The sequence below is a fragment of the Mesoplodon densirostris genome, chromosome 20 (assembly GCF_025265405.1).
Source record: "Mesoplodon densirostris isolate mMesDen1 chromosome 20, mMesDen1 primary haplotype, whole genome shotgun sequence".
In the NCBI taxonomy this organism is placed as follows: Eukaryota; Metazoa; Chordata; class Mammalia; order Artiodactyla; family Ziphiidae; genus Mesoplodon; species Mesoplodon densirostris.
This window is the reverse complement of record NC_082680.1, coordinates 34,365,002-34,382,218: the sequence shown is the minus strand read 5'-3', so window position 1 is coordinate 34,382,218 and position 17,217 is coordinate 34,365,002. Positions and strand designations below refer to the sequence as shown.

At 35.7% G+C, this 17,217-nt stretch overlaps 1 protein-coding gene across 6 annotated transcripts in view; it reads right to left on the bottom strand.

The window, feature by feature from the left end:
• The window catches only part of PSD3 (pleckstrin and Sec7 domain containing 3), a 567,622-nt gene that overhangs the window by 286,051 nt on the left and 264,354 nt on the right, over nucleotides 1-17,217 (bottom strand). For all 6 annotated transcript variants that reach the window (XM_060086127.1, XM_060086126.1, XM_060086131.1 and 3 more), the window contains 2 exons: nucleotides 15,661-15,773; nucleotides 13,054-13,112 (listed from right to left, as the gene is read on the bottom strand). In XM_060086127.1, the coding sequence (XP_059942110.1) occupies nucleotides 13,054-13,112; nucleotides 15,661-15,773 (172 nt within the window). The remainder of the gene's footprint in view (nucleotides 1-13,053; nucleotides 13,113-15,660; nucleotides 15,774-17,217) is intronic.

Here is a 17,217-nt window from a genome sequence, read left to right as displayed (position 1 = left end):
TTGTTTTATTTCTTTTTCAGAGAATTCATCCTTAGTGTACAGAAACACACACTGATTTTTGTATATTGTGTTCTAACAGGTTTTTTTTTCTGTGTGTGAAGTCTTTAGGGTTTTCTATCTTTAAGATTATATCATTTAAGAAAAGAGATAATTTTACTTCTTCCTTTCCAATTTGGATGCTTTTTATTTCTTTTCTTTGTTTGACTGCTCTGGCTAGGATTTCCATTACTGAGTTGAATAGGAGTGGTGAGAATGGAAACCCTTGCTTTGTTCCTGATCTTAGAGGAAAAGCTTTCAACATTTCACCACTGAGTATGATGTTAGCTGTGGGCTTGTCACGTATGGGCTTTATTATGTTGAGATACATTTCTATACCCAATTTATTGAGAATTTTTGTCATGAAAGGATAATGAATTTTGTCAAATGCTTTTTCTGTATCTATTGAGATGACTGTATGATTTTTAACCTTTCAGTCTATTAATGATTATTGATTTGTGTATGCTGAAACACTTTTGCCTCATAGGGATGAGGCACTTGATCATGGTGTATGATCCTTATAATGTGCTGCTGAATTCAGTCTGCTAGTATTCTGTTGAGAATTTTTGCATTTATATCCATCAGTGGCTTGTGATTTTCTTGTAGTGTCTTTATCTGGTTTTGGTACCAAGGTAATGCTGGCCTTGTAAAATGAGTTTGGAAGGAGTCCCTCCTCCTCTTGAATTTTTTGGAAGTTTGAGAAGGACTGGCATTAATTATTCTTTAAATATTTGAATTCACCAGTGAAACCATCTGGTGCTAGGCCTCTCTGTATTGAGAGGTTTTTGATGTTGATTCAATCTCCTTACACATTATTGGTCTGTTCAGGTTTTCTATTTATTTTTGATTCAGTCTTGATAGGCTATATGTTTCTAAGAATTTATGTCTCTTCTAGGTTGCCCAACTTATTGGCATATAATTATTCACAGTAGTCTCTTATGATCCTTTGTATTTCTGTGTTATCTGTTGTAATGTCTCCTCTTTCATTTATAATTTATTTGAGTCCTCTTTTTGTCTTGGTTAGTCTAGCTAAAGGTTTGTCAATTTTGTTTCAAAAAGCCAGCTCTTAGTATTATTAATCTTTTCTATTGTTTTCCTATTTTCCACTTCATTTATTTCTGCTCTTATCTTAGCTCTACTCTTATTTCCTTCTGCTAACTCTGGCTTACTTTGTTCTTCTTCTAGTTCCTTGAGGTGTAATGTTAGATTGTTTGAGATATTCCTATTTTCTTATAGCTATAGTTTGTTCTTAGAACTGCTTTTGCTTCATCCCATACACTTTGGTATGTTGTGTTTCCATTTTTGTTTGTCTCAAGATACTTTTTCATTCCTTTTTAATTTCTTCTTTGATCCACTGGTTGCTCAGAAGTATGTTGTTTAATTTCCATGTGTTTGTGAATTTTCCAGCTTTCCTCCTATTAATGAATATCTAGTTTCATACTTTTGTGGTCTGAAAAGATACCTGATATAATTTTTATCATCTTCAATTTGCTGAGACTTGTTTTGTGCATAACATGATCCTAGAAACTGTTTCATGTGTGCTTAAAAATATATGTATCATGCTGCTGTTTAATGGAATATTCTATATATGTCTGTCAGATCAAATTGATCTATAGTGTTGTTCAAATCCACTATTTCCTTTTTGATTCTCTGTTGGATGATCTATCCATTGGTGAGAGTGGGGTCTCCAAGTAGTATTATACAGCTGACCCTTGAACAACATGAGTTTGATCTCCATGGGTTCACTTACACATGGATTTTTTTCAATAAATACACTGGAAAATTTTTTGGAGATTTGCAGCAATTTGTAAAAATCTCAGACAAACCACATAGCTCACAGCCTATCATCACAGGGAAGTGCTTTTTTTTTTTTAATGTAGCAATGTTTCTAATACTATATTATAAATGACTGTAATGCTGTATGCCATAAAAATTTTATAACAATTTATTCATTAGTGTACAGGCTAGGCTACCATGAAGCAATCTTATTGCTGCTTCTTTGTTATCAATGCATGATGAATCATTACACCTGTAAATAAATATGAATTTCTTTTTCACATTATCTTTTCATTTTGATGTCTGGCATTATTAATACATGTAACACCTATAGCATTTTGTACCACATAAGACAATATTGATGTAGGTACTGACAGAGAATTCATCTTATAAACAGGTGATAAGCTTAATGATAATTATAAGTTTAACATAAGGAGGAGAAAATACATTTGCTGTACTGTATTTACTGATACCACTAAGTTCATAAACTTACAGTACAGTAAATATATTTTTTCCTCCTTATGATTTTAATAACATGTTCTTTTCTCTAGCTTACTTTATCGTAAGAATAAAGTATGTAATACATACAACAGACAAAATATGTGTTGTTTACATTATTGGTAAGGCTTCAGGTCAACAGTAGGCTATTAGTAGTTAACTTTCGGGGAAGTTAAACATTACGCGCAGACTTTCAACTGCACGGGGTGGGGGGTCGGTGCCCCAGCTCGAACGTTGTTTCAAGAGTCAGCTGAATCACTCTCTCACCTTTTAGCTCTGTTAATATTTGGTTTATATGTGTAGGTGCTCTGGTGTTGAGTACATAGTCTCCCTTCCATTTGTTAGCTTTTTATCCATGTATTTCAGGGCTGTGTTATGAAGTGCCTATACCTTAGAATTGTTATATCCGCTTGGTGGACTGACCCTTTTATCATTATAAAATGTCTGTCTTTGCCTCTAGCAATTCTGGTCTTAACATACATTTTGTTGATATTAATGGAGCCACTCCACCTGTCTTTCAATTACTGTTAGCCCAGTAGTACTTTTTCCATTCTTTTACTTTCAACTTACTTGTCTCTGAATCTAAAGTGTGTCTTTTGTAGACATAGTTAGATGCTTTTAATCCATTTTTCTAATCTTTCATGTCCAATACCTGGCTTCTCCTAGAGGCAGTTTCTATTGACTGCTATTCATACTATGTATGGGCCATACTTTCCTATTTCTTTGTCTCAAAATTATTTGTTGAAAACTAGAAATCTTAAATAACATAATACAGCCACTCTGTAAATCAGGTTCCTTCCCCTCCCCATCTTTTGATGTCACTGTTTACTTGCTTCTCCTGAACTAATTCTGTAAAGTCTATGTTCTTTGCTGTGTGTGGCCACTGAAGTCTCTGCTCAGTTAGCTCAGCAGTCAATCTATTACTGGACAGAGGTTCCCTAAACACTCTGAACCAGGAAGTAGTCAGCCTGTGCCGTGGGGTTCTGCATGTGCTGAGGCTCCAGGAGATGGTTCACAAATCTGTCTGAGGCTTCACTTTCTGCTTGTGCAAAATCTCAAAGTCAGGCAGAAGTGAGAACTTAGGGTCTTCTCAAGTTTTTTCCTGGGCAGGTAGACACAGATTCCCAAATATATTCAGAGCTTACCAAAGCCCCCTTTATGTATCTTATTTCCCAGCTTTTCCTTTTGAGTTTCTTGGTCAGCCTCTTGTTTGTCAGCCTCTTGTTTACCACCATCCCAGGCAGCAGCAGTGTTGAACAACTGCCACATACTCTGGGGAAAAGACCGTTTTCAGTGAGTGAACGCAGAGTCAGATCAAAGAAAAACAAGCTATGCAAGTGATGATTTTCCAGGGAGCTGCCAGACATGTCACATACACGTAATGACAATTCCCTGGGAATGGGGCTTGGAGGAGAGCTCCAAATTGCCCATTCCAGTGGATGCTAGGCTTTTGGTTTTCAAAGCTACTGTGACTGTGAGGCTATTGGTTTTCAAGATTACTCTGGAGCTGGGGAGAGGGGAATGGTAAACAGGATAAGTGGAAACAGAACAAAGCTTTCTGTTCTTATGGAAATTCAGCTCGGTTTTATTTTTTTCCTCCAATAAAGTCTTTAGATTGTTACAAGCATCCTGGTTAATATCCAGAGTTCTGAAAATGTTTATTTTGGCCATTTTTTGCTAGTGTTCTCACTGTTTTTTGGAGGAACGGATTTTCAGAAGTACTATCATTTAGAAATCTTTCTCCCTGACTGTGATCTTTAGACCCTAATGAAAGACTATTTTTAATATCAATAATTAACATCCACATCAAAAATTATCTTTTCTTAAGTTTTAATTACTTAACACAATAAAATATTTAGATGACAACTTTAAGCTGGATGAGAAGCTACTAGTTTTTTCCAAATTCTTTTGGCAGATTCATGAGCAGTATGTATAAAGATCACTCAGTCAAAAATGCTTCTTTAGGACACCAGGAATTTCTATTATAAGGTGTAAATAAAACTTTCATCATTTAATTAACAATTGTTATGTTTTACAACATTTAAAAATAATGATAAAGCCCCTGGTGTTATTTTAGTTTATAAAATCACACTCATTCTAAATTCAGTTTTATTTCATTTACTTGCTTGTTTGGTATTGCCTTTTGTATACTTTCACAGTAACTAAACATTGCCTATATTAGTATAAAGATATCAATTTGACTCACATGAACTTTGAAACAGCGATTAGGAAAATAGCAATTAGGGGGGGCAACGGGTATGTAAAGTCAGACCAACAAAAGATAATTCAAACACTTTGGGTCCTCCACAGTAAGGTAGTGTTCTGGGTGCAATCACCCGGAACACTCTGCCTTGATTTGTCTGACCAATGCAGGCAATAAAGATATGCCTTGATTTGTCTGACCAATGCAGGGAATAAAGATAACCAAAATACATGGCTTTCTATAGGTCAAAGATGCCCAACAACTTCTGGAATACTTGGTTAGTTGAGGCTCTTTAAATCTGCCATTTATTGTCCTCCTCTGACTCACTGGTAATTCTTCTAGGTTTAGGAGCAAAAGCAAAGGGTCAGGTCAGTCCATTTTGCATGTTACTGACATCAGTGTTTAAACACTCCCCAAGTTTTTATTCCATTTTTATCAGGGAATAAGAGTAAAATGAAGTCTTTATCATCAAGAAACAGTCCTTATGAGACCTGGATTTTTTTTTCTCCTTGTTATACCAAATTGTATCAATTAATTTGAAAGACTATTATTCAAACAAATACTGTCCACTGAACAAAGTGAACTTTAATCGCTGACTTTGTATCTCAACAATTCATAGGTATCAAAGACACAGTATCATGGTTCTATCCTCTTCTTCCTATTCTGTTTTCTTTTGAAATTGATTCATGACTTTGGAAAATAGTAGGCCTGCTCTGAAACAAATGCTGGCAGTTGCATGCCAAGGCAGTGTTTTCATAGAACCTTCTTATATTCTGAATTCCTTCCCATTACATGAATAAAGCATAGAGATTTGAAAAGGCCTCCTTATGCACTGAGAGGCACAAAAATTATCCTTTGAAATCAATGTAACATTTCCAATCAAATCTGAGATGCTCAATAAGTATAAATCTGTAGATCATTATCTTTAAAATCAGGAGGCATTTTTAACCAAATCTAAAATGGAAAAGCCACAAAAAGAATTCTATTTGAAATCCCAAAATACCAGGTAGGCCCAAATCTTGACTACTTAGCCAATTAAGGTACCATTATTAATGAGACAAAATATTAATCAAAAAGTAAAAAAAAAAAAAAAAACAAAAACTGGGGGTTCACATTCCCAAACAAATTTAAGCCTATTCTCCCAACATCATTATACTGCCATTTACAAATATATTTTCTTACAAAAGAAAGAGTTGTTTTATCCATTTGTTTCCTTTTAGAGAGAAATTCTTTGATGAATTTATAATGTCTGAAAAACGCAACTCGGACACATTTCACATTTAGAACGTTAGGTAAAAAGATCATCCTCAACATAACCCTACTACGTTTGGGGGAGGGAGCAGAAGGTTTCATACACTAAGGGGCAAGAATCTGGAAGAGACAAGTTCTGTAAACTTCTGTAAAGGACCAGATAAGAACTATTTTAGGCTTCACAGGCCATAAGGTCCCTGTGACTACTGAACATCGTCATTTTAGTTTGCAAATGTGTGTGGCCGTGTTCCAATAAAAGTTGGGAAAATCAGCACGACCATGCTTGTGGGTCACACTTTGCCGGCTCAGTCTATGAGAAAAGGAAAAGGAGCGGCACTGGTACTGAGGACAACCACGAGTGGGCATGCAAGCAGATTAGGCGGCCTGATGTATTCTGTGCCTTAATTTCAGGTTTTCCCTTTGTTAAAGTTGTGGCATTTTTCCCCACCCCAGCAGATAATCAACTCCCAACTTCAGTGGTAACTGACAGCAAAGGAGGAAAGTTAAGAAGAAGAGTTTCATTCTTAACAATATCACTTAGACACCATACAAACTATAATCTAAAGCTGAGCATAAGTGTGACCAAGTCTTTGCTTTGAGCATGCTTCCCTGACAACTAGGAGAATGGAACCTTCTACCAAGCTCCAGCCAAGACATGACCCACACTCAGCCCTAAGGGGAAGCTGCTGATAGGGTGGCTATCTCAATTGCACATTCACCAGGAAGCAGCCCACAGCATATACTCTGATGGAAAGGTTGAAGAATTAGCAAAATAATCCTAAAATGTTTCATTTTTAATAGCGTAAAGTCTGGAAACTTTGTGGAAAACATGCTTTCAGAGAAACTAAAAGCTCTCATGATCCATTGGTAAAATCTGGCTTCATAAATCTTGAAATATTAAAACACAGCAGGCATACCCTCCCACATGACAACTCCACCTCCTGCAACATGTTACAGTAAGTGCTGAAAAAGCATACTACCGATCTGGTAATTACTTCACTTCTGGAGCTCTGCTAAAAGCTCCTATTTTGCTTTTGTTTTGTATGCATCGCTATCAAATAAGCTTAATTGTGTTCTGCTGCCCTCAGGTGTCCATTTTTTTAAATTATACATGATTAGTTGGCAAAGCAGGATCCTTTGTAAATTTCCAAACCAGGAAACTATAGCTATAATATTTAAAGTATTCTTTCATAAACCCCAAAAACAAGGCTAATGTAAGTGTTAAAAGTTCAACTTTTAGATATATTTGAAATATTACTGGGATTTTTCCTACCACTTGTGTAACACACTGCCATTGAAAAAGGAGCCAGAAATGGCATAAAGAAGAAAAAGATATATGGCAACTGAAAATAATGTTGCAAGACAGTGCTTCTCAAAGTGTGGTTCAGGGATCCTGTTCAGGGTGTCCAGGAGGTCAAACCTATTTTCATAATAATAATAAAAACGTTTTTCAGTCTCTCGCAAGTTACAGTGGAGTTTTCTAGAAGCTACATGACTTGTGATGTACTGCAAAAGACAAAATGCAGAAGCAGAGAATCTAGCAGTCTACTATTAAACCAAATATGAAAGAGATTGGCAAAAAATTTTAAATGCTATTATTTTCACTAAATTTTGTTTAAGAATAATTATTGTTCATAAAAAAGCATGTTATTCATTTAATTGGTTTATTAATACTATTTTAAATGATTTAATAAAATGTTTAAATTATCCATTTTAGTTTCTAATATGGTAAATCAGATATAAGTAAAAGCTTTTTGGTGGTCCTCGAAATATTTTAAGAGTATAAGGGAATCCTGAGAACACTGAGAAGTATTTAGTAGCATCTTCTATCATTGCTTCATAGAAAGTAGTTTCTCTAAAATTTGAGAAAATAAAGAAAAAGACTGCCCTCATTATCAAATTACAAAGACTAACCTCTACTTCTAACTTGATTGTCTAGACAGGCATTAAAGAAAATAATGGGATTAGAGGTCAGAGGTTTCAGTCACCTTCCTCATCCTCATTTCCCCCTCCCTCCCCAAACTATTTGCAGGAAGAAAGAGCAAAACCTGACTTAACAGAGTTTCATCTGCTTTCCTTTATCACCATCTACGAATGAGCAGTGCAAATGTGAAAAGCTCATAATGGTAAGAAAGAGAAGGGATGAAGTGGTTGAATAATGTATCAATGAGATAATCCGAGGCCCCTAAATGAGCCCCACTGACTCAACTGATAAAAGCTATCCTTTTATAGCTTGTATTTTATAAGTATGAACTGATTCTAAAAAAAAGTAAAACTACAAAAAAAAAAGTGAAAAAAGAAAGAGAAGGGGGTAAGGGCAGGGAGAAAGGAATGGAGGAAAGAAAAAAAAAGGAAAGGAAGGCTTTCATTTTGAGGAGTCATGGAAGCCAAGAAAATCCACCAGTGCATGATTAATTCTAACATGCTTAAATAAGGATTCCTATTAAAATCTCGGCAGCTGCCAATGTGACAGTGATGCGAGTCTGGTGGAGTCACTGTGGCTGGGGAGCCCCCACGAGGTGAAAGAAAGACTTCGCACCAGGGAGGTGGAAAAGAGGACTCCAAGGGAAGGAGGCTTATGGAAATGAACACCACCCACGGCTGGAAATCCGATAGAAAAAGAATTCAGAGCCAGGGCGGGCTCTCCTGGAAGAGGACACTGAGGAAATGCGGCAGCATGGACACAAAGAGGGGTCCACAGAGAAGACAGCTCTGCAGGAGGGAGGGACGGCAGAGGCAAAACGCACTCACAGCGGATGCCGGTTACCATGAAGATGGCCGCAGAAACCCACAGAGAGTCCCTGAGTTATTCAATAACTACCTAGCAACCTCATGGAGATCTGTGCTGCTTTTAAGGGTGGAAATATAAGATAGCACAATATGAAAAGTAAAAGCATTAAAAGTCTTTAATCACAATTCTTACAGCAGTCATTTTCCACTTCTGATAATAAACCAAATATTTTACCCACCATTCAAAATTCTAGCATCCTAGAAAGCCAATCTATGAATTAGAAACTCACAATTATCAATGTAGTTTACAGATTGAAAAATAATGAATTCCTATGACCTATCTCAAACTGAACTACACACTACACACACCTTAACATTATTCTGTTACAAAACCTACACTTTATTCCTTGACTTCTTTCTTCCCCCTACCAGTATGGTATACTTGCCTTGGTTTTACCCCTTATCCAACCTATAACCCAACACCAAAAAGAGCCAATAAGGTCCTGCCTCATACAACAAAGCCAGACTACTGAAGATGATGCACGCCAAGTATCCCAAGGATAGAGCATCTGCAGGATGCCCAGCCCGAGACAGGAAGCCACCACTCCAGAGAAACCACACCCTACTCGCTACACCCCATGCACAGGGTGGGCTGGCTCTGTCAATGCTAGAAAGCGGAGACACACCTCAGATAAAACTGCTGCTAAAAATCCCAGGCCTAAGTGTTAAAGGGGAGATTATGTCACAAAATCTTGACTTAAAATAATGCCCTGGCTACTGCCTCTGACCATGGCCTGACCTGGGCAGCACCATCCTGTGGATCTCTTCCAACTTTTAGCTGTGACACTGGCCAACTACTGTGCCCCTATCCACCCCAGTCTCTGCTGCAACTCAGTTCTATTTCTAAAATTTCCTCCCATCTCAGGACCCAGTCCTGGTAAGAAGCTCTTGACTACTGTCTTGTCCCTGCTACCTGTCTTCAGCCTCAGCCTCAGATTCAGGAGGCTGAAGCTCGACTATGACTGAAGTACAAGAGAGCTACTTTTAGTTAACAGAGCACATCTGAAGATAAGTCCAGAAAAGGAAAAGGTTGGAGTTTATTCTAAAATGATAAATCATTTTATTCATGCCATTTCCAATAAAATACAAGGCTTTAAAAAAAAGTTTCAACTCCTTCCTCGTTGATAGTTACAATATTCAATACACCTTAGTTCCAACATAGCAAGAGAAAAATAAGCCTTACAGTTTGTTTTGATAGATATTGATCTGTATGTGCAAAAGTCTAATTTACATATAGATTTCAGATATGAAGAGGCATTTTAAAAATAAGAGATTACTTAGCAAATGTGACCACAATTATAAAATACTTATTTAATCTAAGTGAGTAAACCACTTGCAGAAAAGTAAAAGCAAGTCCATACTATTGCTAAAATAATGATAAATCATTCATATTTTTAAAGGTAGGTTCAGAAGGGAATCACCATTCTTAGCTCCAGTGAAATGACCATAACATCTGAGCCCACTTAGTGAAGGGTGTGTAATTAAGAGACCCCCGGTGCTTTTCCACCACAGTACCTCAGTTACCTACCACCACCTCTGCAGTTAACCTAAGGGAGGTTAGCCTCACCAGCACTACCAGAGTGAGATATGGCCTCTGATCCTTACCCAGATGGCAGGGAACTTGGAATGGAGTGCACATGCTACAAGTGTTTCTTTAATGACAGAATAAATTAGAAAAAAGGAAGCTAGAAAGACATTCCAACATATGACACTGTATTAGACTCACTGTATTAGTATACCTTCTACCATCCTATTACTAAGATTAGCAGGAAGAACAAAGGCCCATTCCAGTGCATTTTCAACACATCATTCCTAAGCACAGGCAGATTCACAAAGAACAGCTGTAAGAAGTGAACCTCCCAGGTTATACCTCCCCCACTGAAAGCATGAGGATGGGATGAGCTTGTCTCAGCACTTCTTAGAAAGGTCATGCTGTTGTACTGTTATTATGACACAATGGTAGGGAAGAAAAGGGAAGTGGTTTATTGGTTCATTTCCCAAGAGGATTACTCCAGCTTTGGACTAAGTAATGAGAGGTGATGACCTAGGCAGTACAGCATAAGGAGAAGGTGAAAGGGGAAGATGTTAGAAATAATTCACTGTATACTCTTCATGAATGATTCACTTTCAATAAGTCAGACCCTGTAACATAATTCAGGCAATCATAATGCAAGAGAAGTTATATCCAGAATTATGAATTAAAAACTTACCACCTAGAAGGAAAATTTATTTTTAAAATGAATCCAGAGGAGGAAAAGAAGAGAAACACATTTTCACACAGTTAGTTTTTATGACAGCTACTATATTTTCAACAGACTTGTAACAGCATGCATTGTATATAAGAATAAAAAAGTCTAATATACAAAACTTAAACGACAGACAATGCGAAGTATGTAGCACACATTTTTAAAAACAAACCTGAGAACTAATAATCACTAAAAACATGATTTTGAAGGCGATACAGAGAGATTTACTTGCATTCATAATTTTCTCCCTCATATGTAATTCTGCCAGCTGTTATTATGTACTATTGGCATAAATCAAGATAATATTAAACTGTTCATTTATATAAACTGTCTCTTATATCCTAGTTGCCAAAAAGAAGTGCATCATTTAATCTCCTTTTAATTCCTCAAATGTGGAAGACAAAAGCAAATCCAAGATCTGTGGTTCTGAACCTGTGTACAAGAGGCCCTGGGGTGCCCATGGCTTGTTTGGACATCAAGCATGCGGAGTTATCTGAATAAATAACAAACCTCACACCTTTATTTACTGCTATGCTTCAAATTATTGTGATTAATAAGACACATGTTTATTTGAAAGTATTATTAAAGCAATATTAGCTTTTTAAAAAGCAATCCAGCTTTTAATAGAAATAAATCCCCACAAATCTAGCAACCTCCATAGAAGTTCTATGACATCCCCAACCTTTAAATAAGAATCGAACTGTTACTGGATTCTTTTTTTCATTATTACACATTTTCTCAGTCAAAAGAGAGTAAATGCACAACTACCATATGTGGATGGGACCTCAAGATATCCAATGTGAAGATGATTCCTCGTGCTGGGACGCACTGGCTTGGATTAATGTTTATATGTGGACAAGCATAATCAAAAGTGTTTCCTTCAGCTGACAGTTAGGTTAAGAAATTGAGTGGGAGGAAAAGCAGGGAACAGAGTTGCAGCTGTTATCACAAGATGAACAGAGAAGAAAGCAATGAAAATGTGCTTCACTGTTAACAGGAAAACAGAGGTTAGGACAGTACACTGATTGGTCATCCCCATATCAAGGTGAATGAATATTAGACTCTAACACTCATTTCAAGGCTCACACTGTGGGAATCCCAGTACCTTCATTTCCACAAGACATATTATCCACAAATGTCCCCTGAGAACATCTACATTTTCAGCCTATATAATCTCAGGACACAAGTTACATATGCCTACAAGTCACTAACGTGCTCTAAATTCACCTCCTGCAAACTGCAGAAGGAATTTCCTAGTTGAGTATTGTGAGATTTGTGAAGACGATGTTGAAATTATGATTCTATCACTGTATCTTCTCCTTCACTTTCTTGATAGTAGAACCATTCTTCCCCCCAGTCCATCTTAATGACCCCATACAGCTCCATTTTGCCTCTCTTAAAAAGGAGCACCATGTTTAAAATAAGGTGGGACCTTTTGGAATGGCAGAACAAATTAGGACCAATATCTAAGTTTTAGTTCTTTTAATGTGGTTTCTTAATTGTAAGATAAATCATACAGCAAATCAAGGGATGATGTAGACTCTTTAATTATAAGAAACATGATTTTCTCTTCAAAATAAATGGACCTGGGACTATGAAATAATTTTTGTGCTAAGTACATGTTGACCTATATTTAACTAAAACATTCTTATTTTCTCTAATATGAACAGTTCAAGTAAATGCTAAAATTCCACTTCTATGAAAGGTGAAAGTTTACATACAATTCTAAATTCTGTAAGTTCATCCTATACTTTAAATAGACGATGAGACGGTAGATTACCTTGATATTTCAACTAGCAAAAGACCAGGTAAGTTGAGGAGTGTAAAAAAGTCTGAGTTTTAAGACTTACTACTATATTTAGTGAAAACATAGTCGACACTTTCAGATCTAACTTATATCCTCTTTCCACTATTCTGTATCAACCCTAGTAGCTAACGAAAAAACAAAACAAAAACAAAAAGCATAAATAAAAGCTCTGTCTCTGCCATCTAGTGGAGAAAGAAGATACAGAACACACATTACAGCTAGAACAACTCCAGACGTGTAGGCGTACGGAATTCACTTAAAATTGTGTTCAGTGCTAGCATGTAGAATAAGTTATTTCTTTTTCCAAAGGTTTATGCTTACCTACCTGCCATGTAGAGAATGAGGTAAAGGGAGGCAGAGGATAAACACGTATGAACACAGAAGCAAAGATAAGCCCAAAATATTTTGGAGCTCTGTAAGACAGCTCTTCACACACCTACACTTACATGGCCATGGAGATCTGTGTTAAGAAGCATCATTGCACAGGTGAGGCAATGGACTCCATCTAACAAAAGAGACAAGGACAGAAAGCATTAATTCACTATTGCCTGTTGGACTCCTCAGTATCATTAAAATAGCATACCTATGCTTAATTAAGAACCTATGAAAACGCAATACTGTGGCTAGACAAAATTAATCATATTCATTTGGGGAAACACAAAATAGATAAAGAAAAAGTTATTAAAAGGATCTCAATGCACAGATTTGGACTCTACTGGTGATGAAGTAAATTATTCCTACCTCTGGAGGACAATTTGATAGTATATATCTAAAGCTTTGAAACAGTGTCCTTTGACACAGCAAACCTACTTCTAGGGCTTTATACTAATGAAATAAGGAGCTACCCAAAACACAAGGATATCTAAAGAAAGACTGCTTACAACGGGGAATGAGTAAATACAACCCACCTAAAACACAATTCTGTTATGTTGAAGTCATTAAAAATGTGGTCCAAGTATACATGTTGAAATGGAAAGATATTTTACAATAAAGTATTACATGAAAAACACATTATATGCAGTATGATTCTATTTAAATATAATACATCTAGAATGATATATAACGTAATATTAAGAGACTTTTATCTCTGGATAGTAAAATTATAATATTTATCTTTTTTATTTAAAGTTTCTCAATTTTCTATAAGATATAGAAATGAAAATAAATTATTTAATACTGTTACTTTTTTTATTTTCTGGGAAGAAAGTGAATTAGGAAAGGAGCAAAAGTTAAAGAAAACCAAGATTTGCATCTTCCAATGTTTACTCTTTGGGTATTAGTTCTCTGGCTAAAAATATATAGACAGAAATAGTTATCCTTTTTCTTGCCATTCTTTAAAGGCAACATTTAGGTTGACTGGTCCAGGATGCTATGGATCAGACAAAAGTGAAATACTGAAATAATCACTGAAGATTTAAAAATTAATATTTAGGGGAAAAAAGTTACCCAAACCAGCAAGGTCATTTCACACTTATATGGAAACATCACTTTCTCTTCTTACTTTAGAAAGGAAAAGAAAAAGCACTAAGAGTTAAGCTTCTCACTTCCAAACCTTAGGATTAGTTCTTATTCTCTCCCTGCAATTCTCAATCCAAGTAAAGTAGACAATAGCAGTTGCAGATGCAGAAAAATCTTATTAATTTATACTAAATATACAAAAAAGCTTGTCCAACTACTTAATTCATGAATTAAAGATAGCTTATCTTCCAAACTATGCCTCTGAGTTCAGTAGGTGATTTCTCTTAAGTGGACTATCTCTAAGTAGATGCTACTAAATGCTTAAAAGTGTATGTATTCCAGTATTCTAAATATATATAAAACAAATTCTTGAATGTATTTATAAAACTGAGCAGCTAACTCTCAAATATCCTTATCAACAGCCAAATGAGTACACAAATCCGTAGTCCTTGTTTCACTTAGTAATGTCAACGTCTTCTTAGATTTGAAGAAGGTTCTAATAAAAACAATCCACTTCTATACCTTTCATTCTCTAGTCAAGGCCAACAGTGATACAGACAGTGAATAAATGGTCTACATATAGTCAAAGGAATAAAGACAGTTCCTGTTTTACGGATAGGAATGTGACTTTAACAATCAGTTAATTTAGCTACAGCCCGCAGGGCAGAGGCAGCAGGAGCAATCACGTTCGTCAATATAAAGTACACTGACACGACGTTACCGGCAATACGGAAGCGAAGAGATAAGTATAATTTCTAGTGCATCTAGTCTCAGTGATTTATTCCAGAACTTGTAAGTTTATGAAAGATACTCCAATTGTAAGTGAATATGCTTGACTTCAAACCCTGAAAACTTTGCTTTATTACAAGAATTGAACAGAGAAATGACCTCTCTTCATAGGGTATATCAAAAATTAAATAGTTTAAAGTTGCTTTTTAAAATAGTAAACACAAATATAGATCATTAAAATCATAAACCAGAGTCAGTGGTCAGTGCTGTAATAATGAATGTCCAAAAAAAGCACCAGAGACACATCACAAACTCCAGTGAGATTTGCAAATGTTTCCAGAACTAACCATAAAACTATACATGCACTTCATCAAGAAGCTTAGAGATCAGTGTATAGGAAGGAGAAAGAAGAAAACTAGCATTTCACTTATTACAATGCACACTGACATAAAATCTCAGTGACAAACCATGAGCAATTTAAAGAAAGTATACTGTCATACTATGGAACTGGAAAAATGGAGTAAAAGTAACTAAAACAAGAGTAAAGAATATCATGCAGCCATTAAACATCATGGCTTGTAAAGAATATTTGATAACATGAGAAAATGCTCACAATGAAAGGGAAAGACAGTAGGAAACAAAACTCTGTACTGATTCCAATTTGACATAAAATATTGTACAAATAGACTAGAAGAAAGTAAATCAAACTGTTAGTAACAGTTATCTCTAGGTAATTAGAGATAACTAGATGATTTTCATTTTCTTCTGTATAAGTTTCCATATTTTCCATAATAAAATGTAACCTTCACATTGAGGAAAATAGCCCTTGTTATAAGAAAGAAATTCAAGCATTTCCATCAGATTACCTTGTGAAGCAATGGTATCTGGGTTACAATAAAAATATCTATTGGAGAAGTGTACTAAAACTCTCTCTCGTTCTTGGGTTTCTCCCACAAGAGAAAATGCTTTAAAGAAATACCTAAAAAAGAATTAAGGGGGAAAAGGTGAATTTTTAGAAAATGTTACCATACTCTCTATGTTTGATGGTTAAAGTTAATTCATTTAAACATAAGAAATTAACAATACAAAGTAAGATATTCTACAGTTATTTTTTTAAATCACTTACTAGATGGCCATTCAATATAAATTTATATTGATGTTTATATTATAGGAACTGTCTATATAAAAGATGACAGAGCAATAACATGGTGGCCAATACATCAAAAAAAGCCTTGGGAAGGTGGGTGATTTCCACATACGTTAAGGGTCAAGCAGCCATTTTAAAAGATCAGTCGGATAAAAACTAAAGAACACAAGTCTGGATGCATAACCATGTAGGCTATGTTTTAAACTTTTTTTTTTTTTTAATTTTTTGGCCATGCCATGTGGCATGTGGGATCTTTGTTCCCCAACCAGGGATCGAACCCACGCCCCCTGCACTGGCAGTGTGGAGTCTTAACCACTGGACCGCCAGGGAAGTCCCCTGTAGACTATGTTTTAAAACTTGACAAAGATCACAGGTTTTTATCATTTTGTTACTTGACTGTAATCACCACCGACCCACTATTAAAATTACAATTATATCGTCTTATGCACAATAGACTTGTTTTTTTATTATTCAAACAGAAAGTCACAAAAATTATAATCATCCTCATCAGTTCACTCAGTCCTATGTAATTTTTTTTTCATCTTGAACTTTTGTTAGCACTCTTATGAATTCATCAGTTTTCCATTAGCACAGTAGATTTCTGTTAATTTTATTTTGCCTATTATCACCACCATATATTATTAACTTGCTACATGAGGAAGAAATTGGAAAGTAAAACCCTAATTTATTTCTTAAATTAGGAATACCAATCTAGATCGATCTAGATCAGAGTCACTGAGAGTACTGTCTGTTATAGATGTATCCAGGACCCTCACTTGACAAAGTAGATGCATTTACCTAAACATGAGATGGGAAGGAAAAAATCATTTAAAATGCCTTAAGAAATCTTACTTTTGAAAGAAACATACAATAAAACATATTTCAATGATGAAAGTGTTGCTGTCTTCCTTATCTGTAGTTCATCTAAATTATGTTGATCTAACTTTAATTTTTCTTAACTTTTTTTTATAAACCACATGAGAGAGCAAAGCAAAAATACAACTCTCTCCCCCACCCTTACCTGTTTTCACTGACAAACCTATGAGTACCCCTGATTCATGCAAAGAGCCAGAGACTAACTCACTGCTGTGCATTCTAACGGAACATCCTCCCTTCACCTCCCAGGCCTCAGTTTCCTGATTTGTAACACTAGAGCATTACACAAGATGATCTCAGAATTCCTCCAGGCTGTGACACGTTATAAAGTTTATAAGATTAATGCTTACTTGATTTTACCTTCAGCTGTGCTTAGAAATTTATACTATGGTATCGTGTG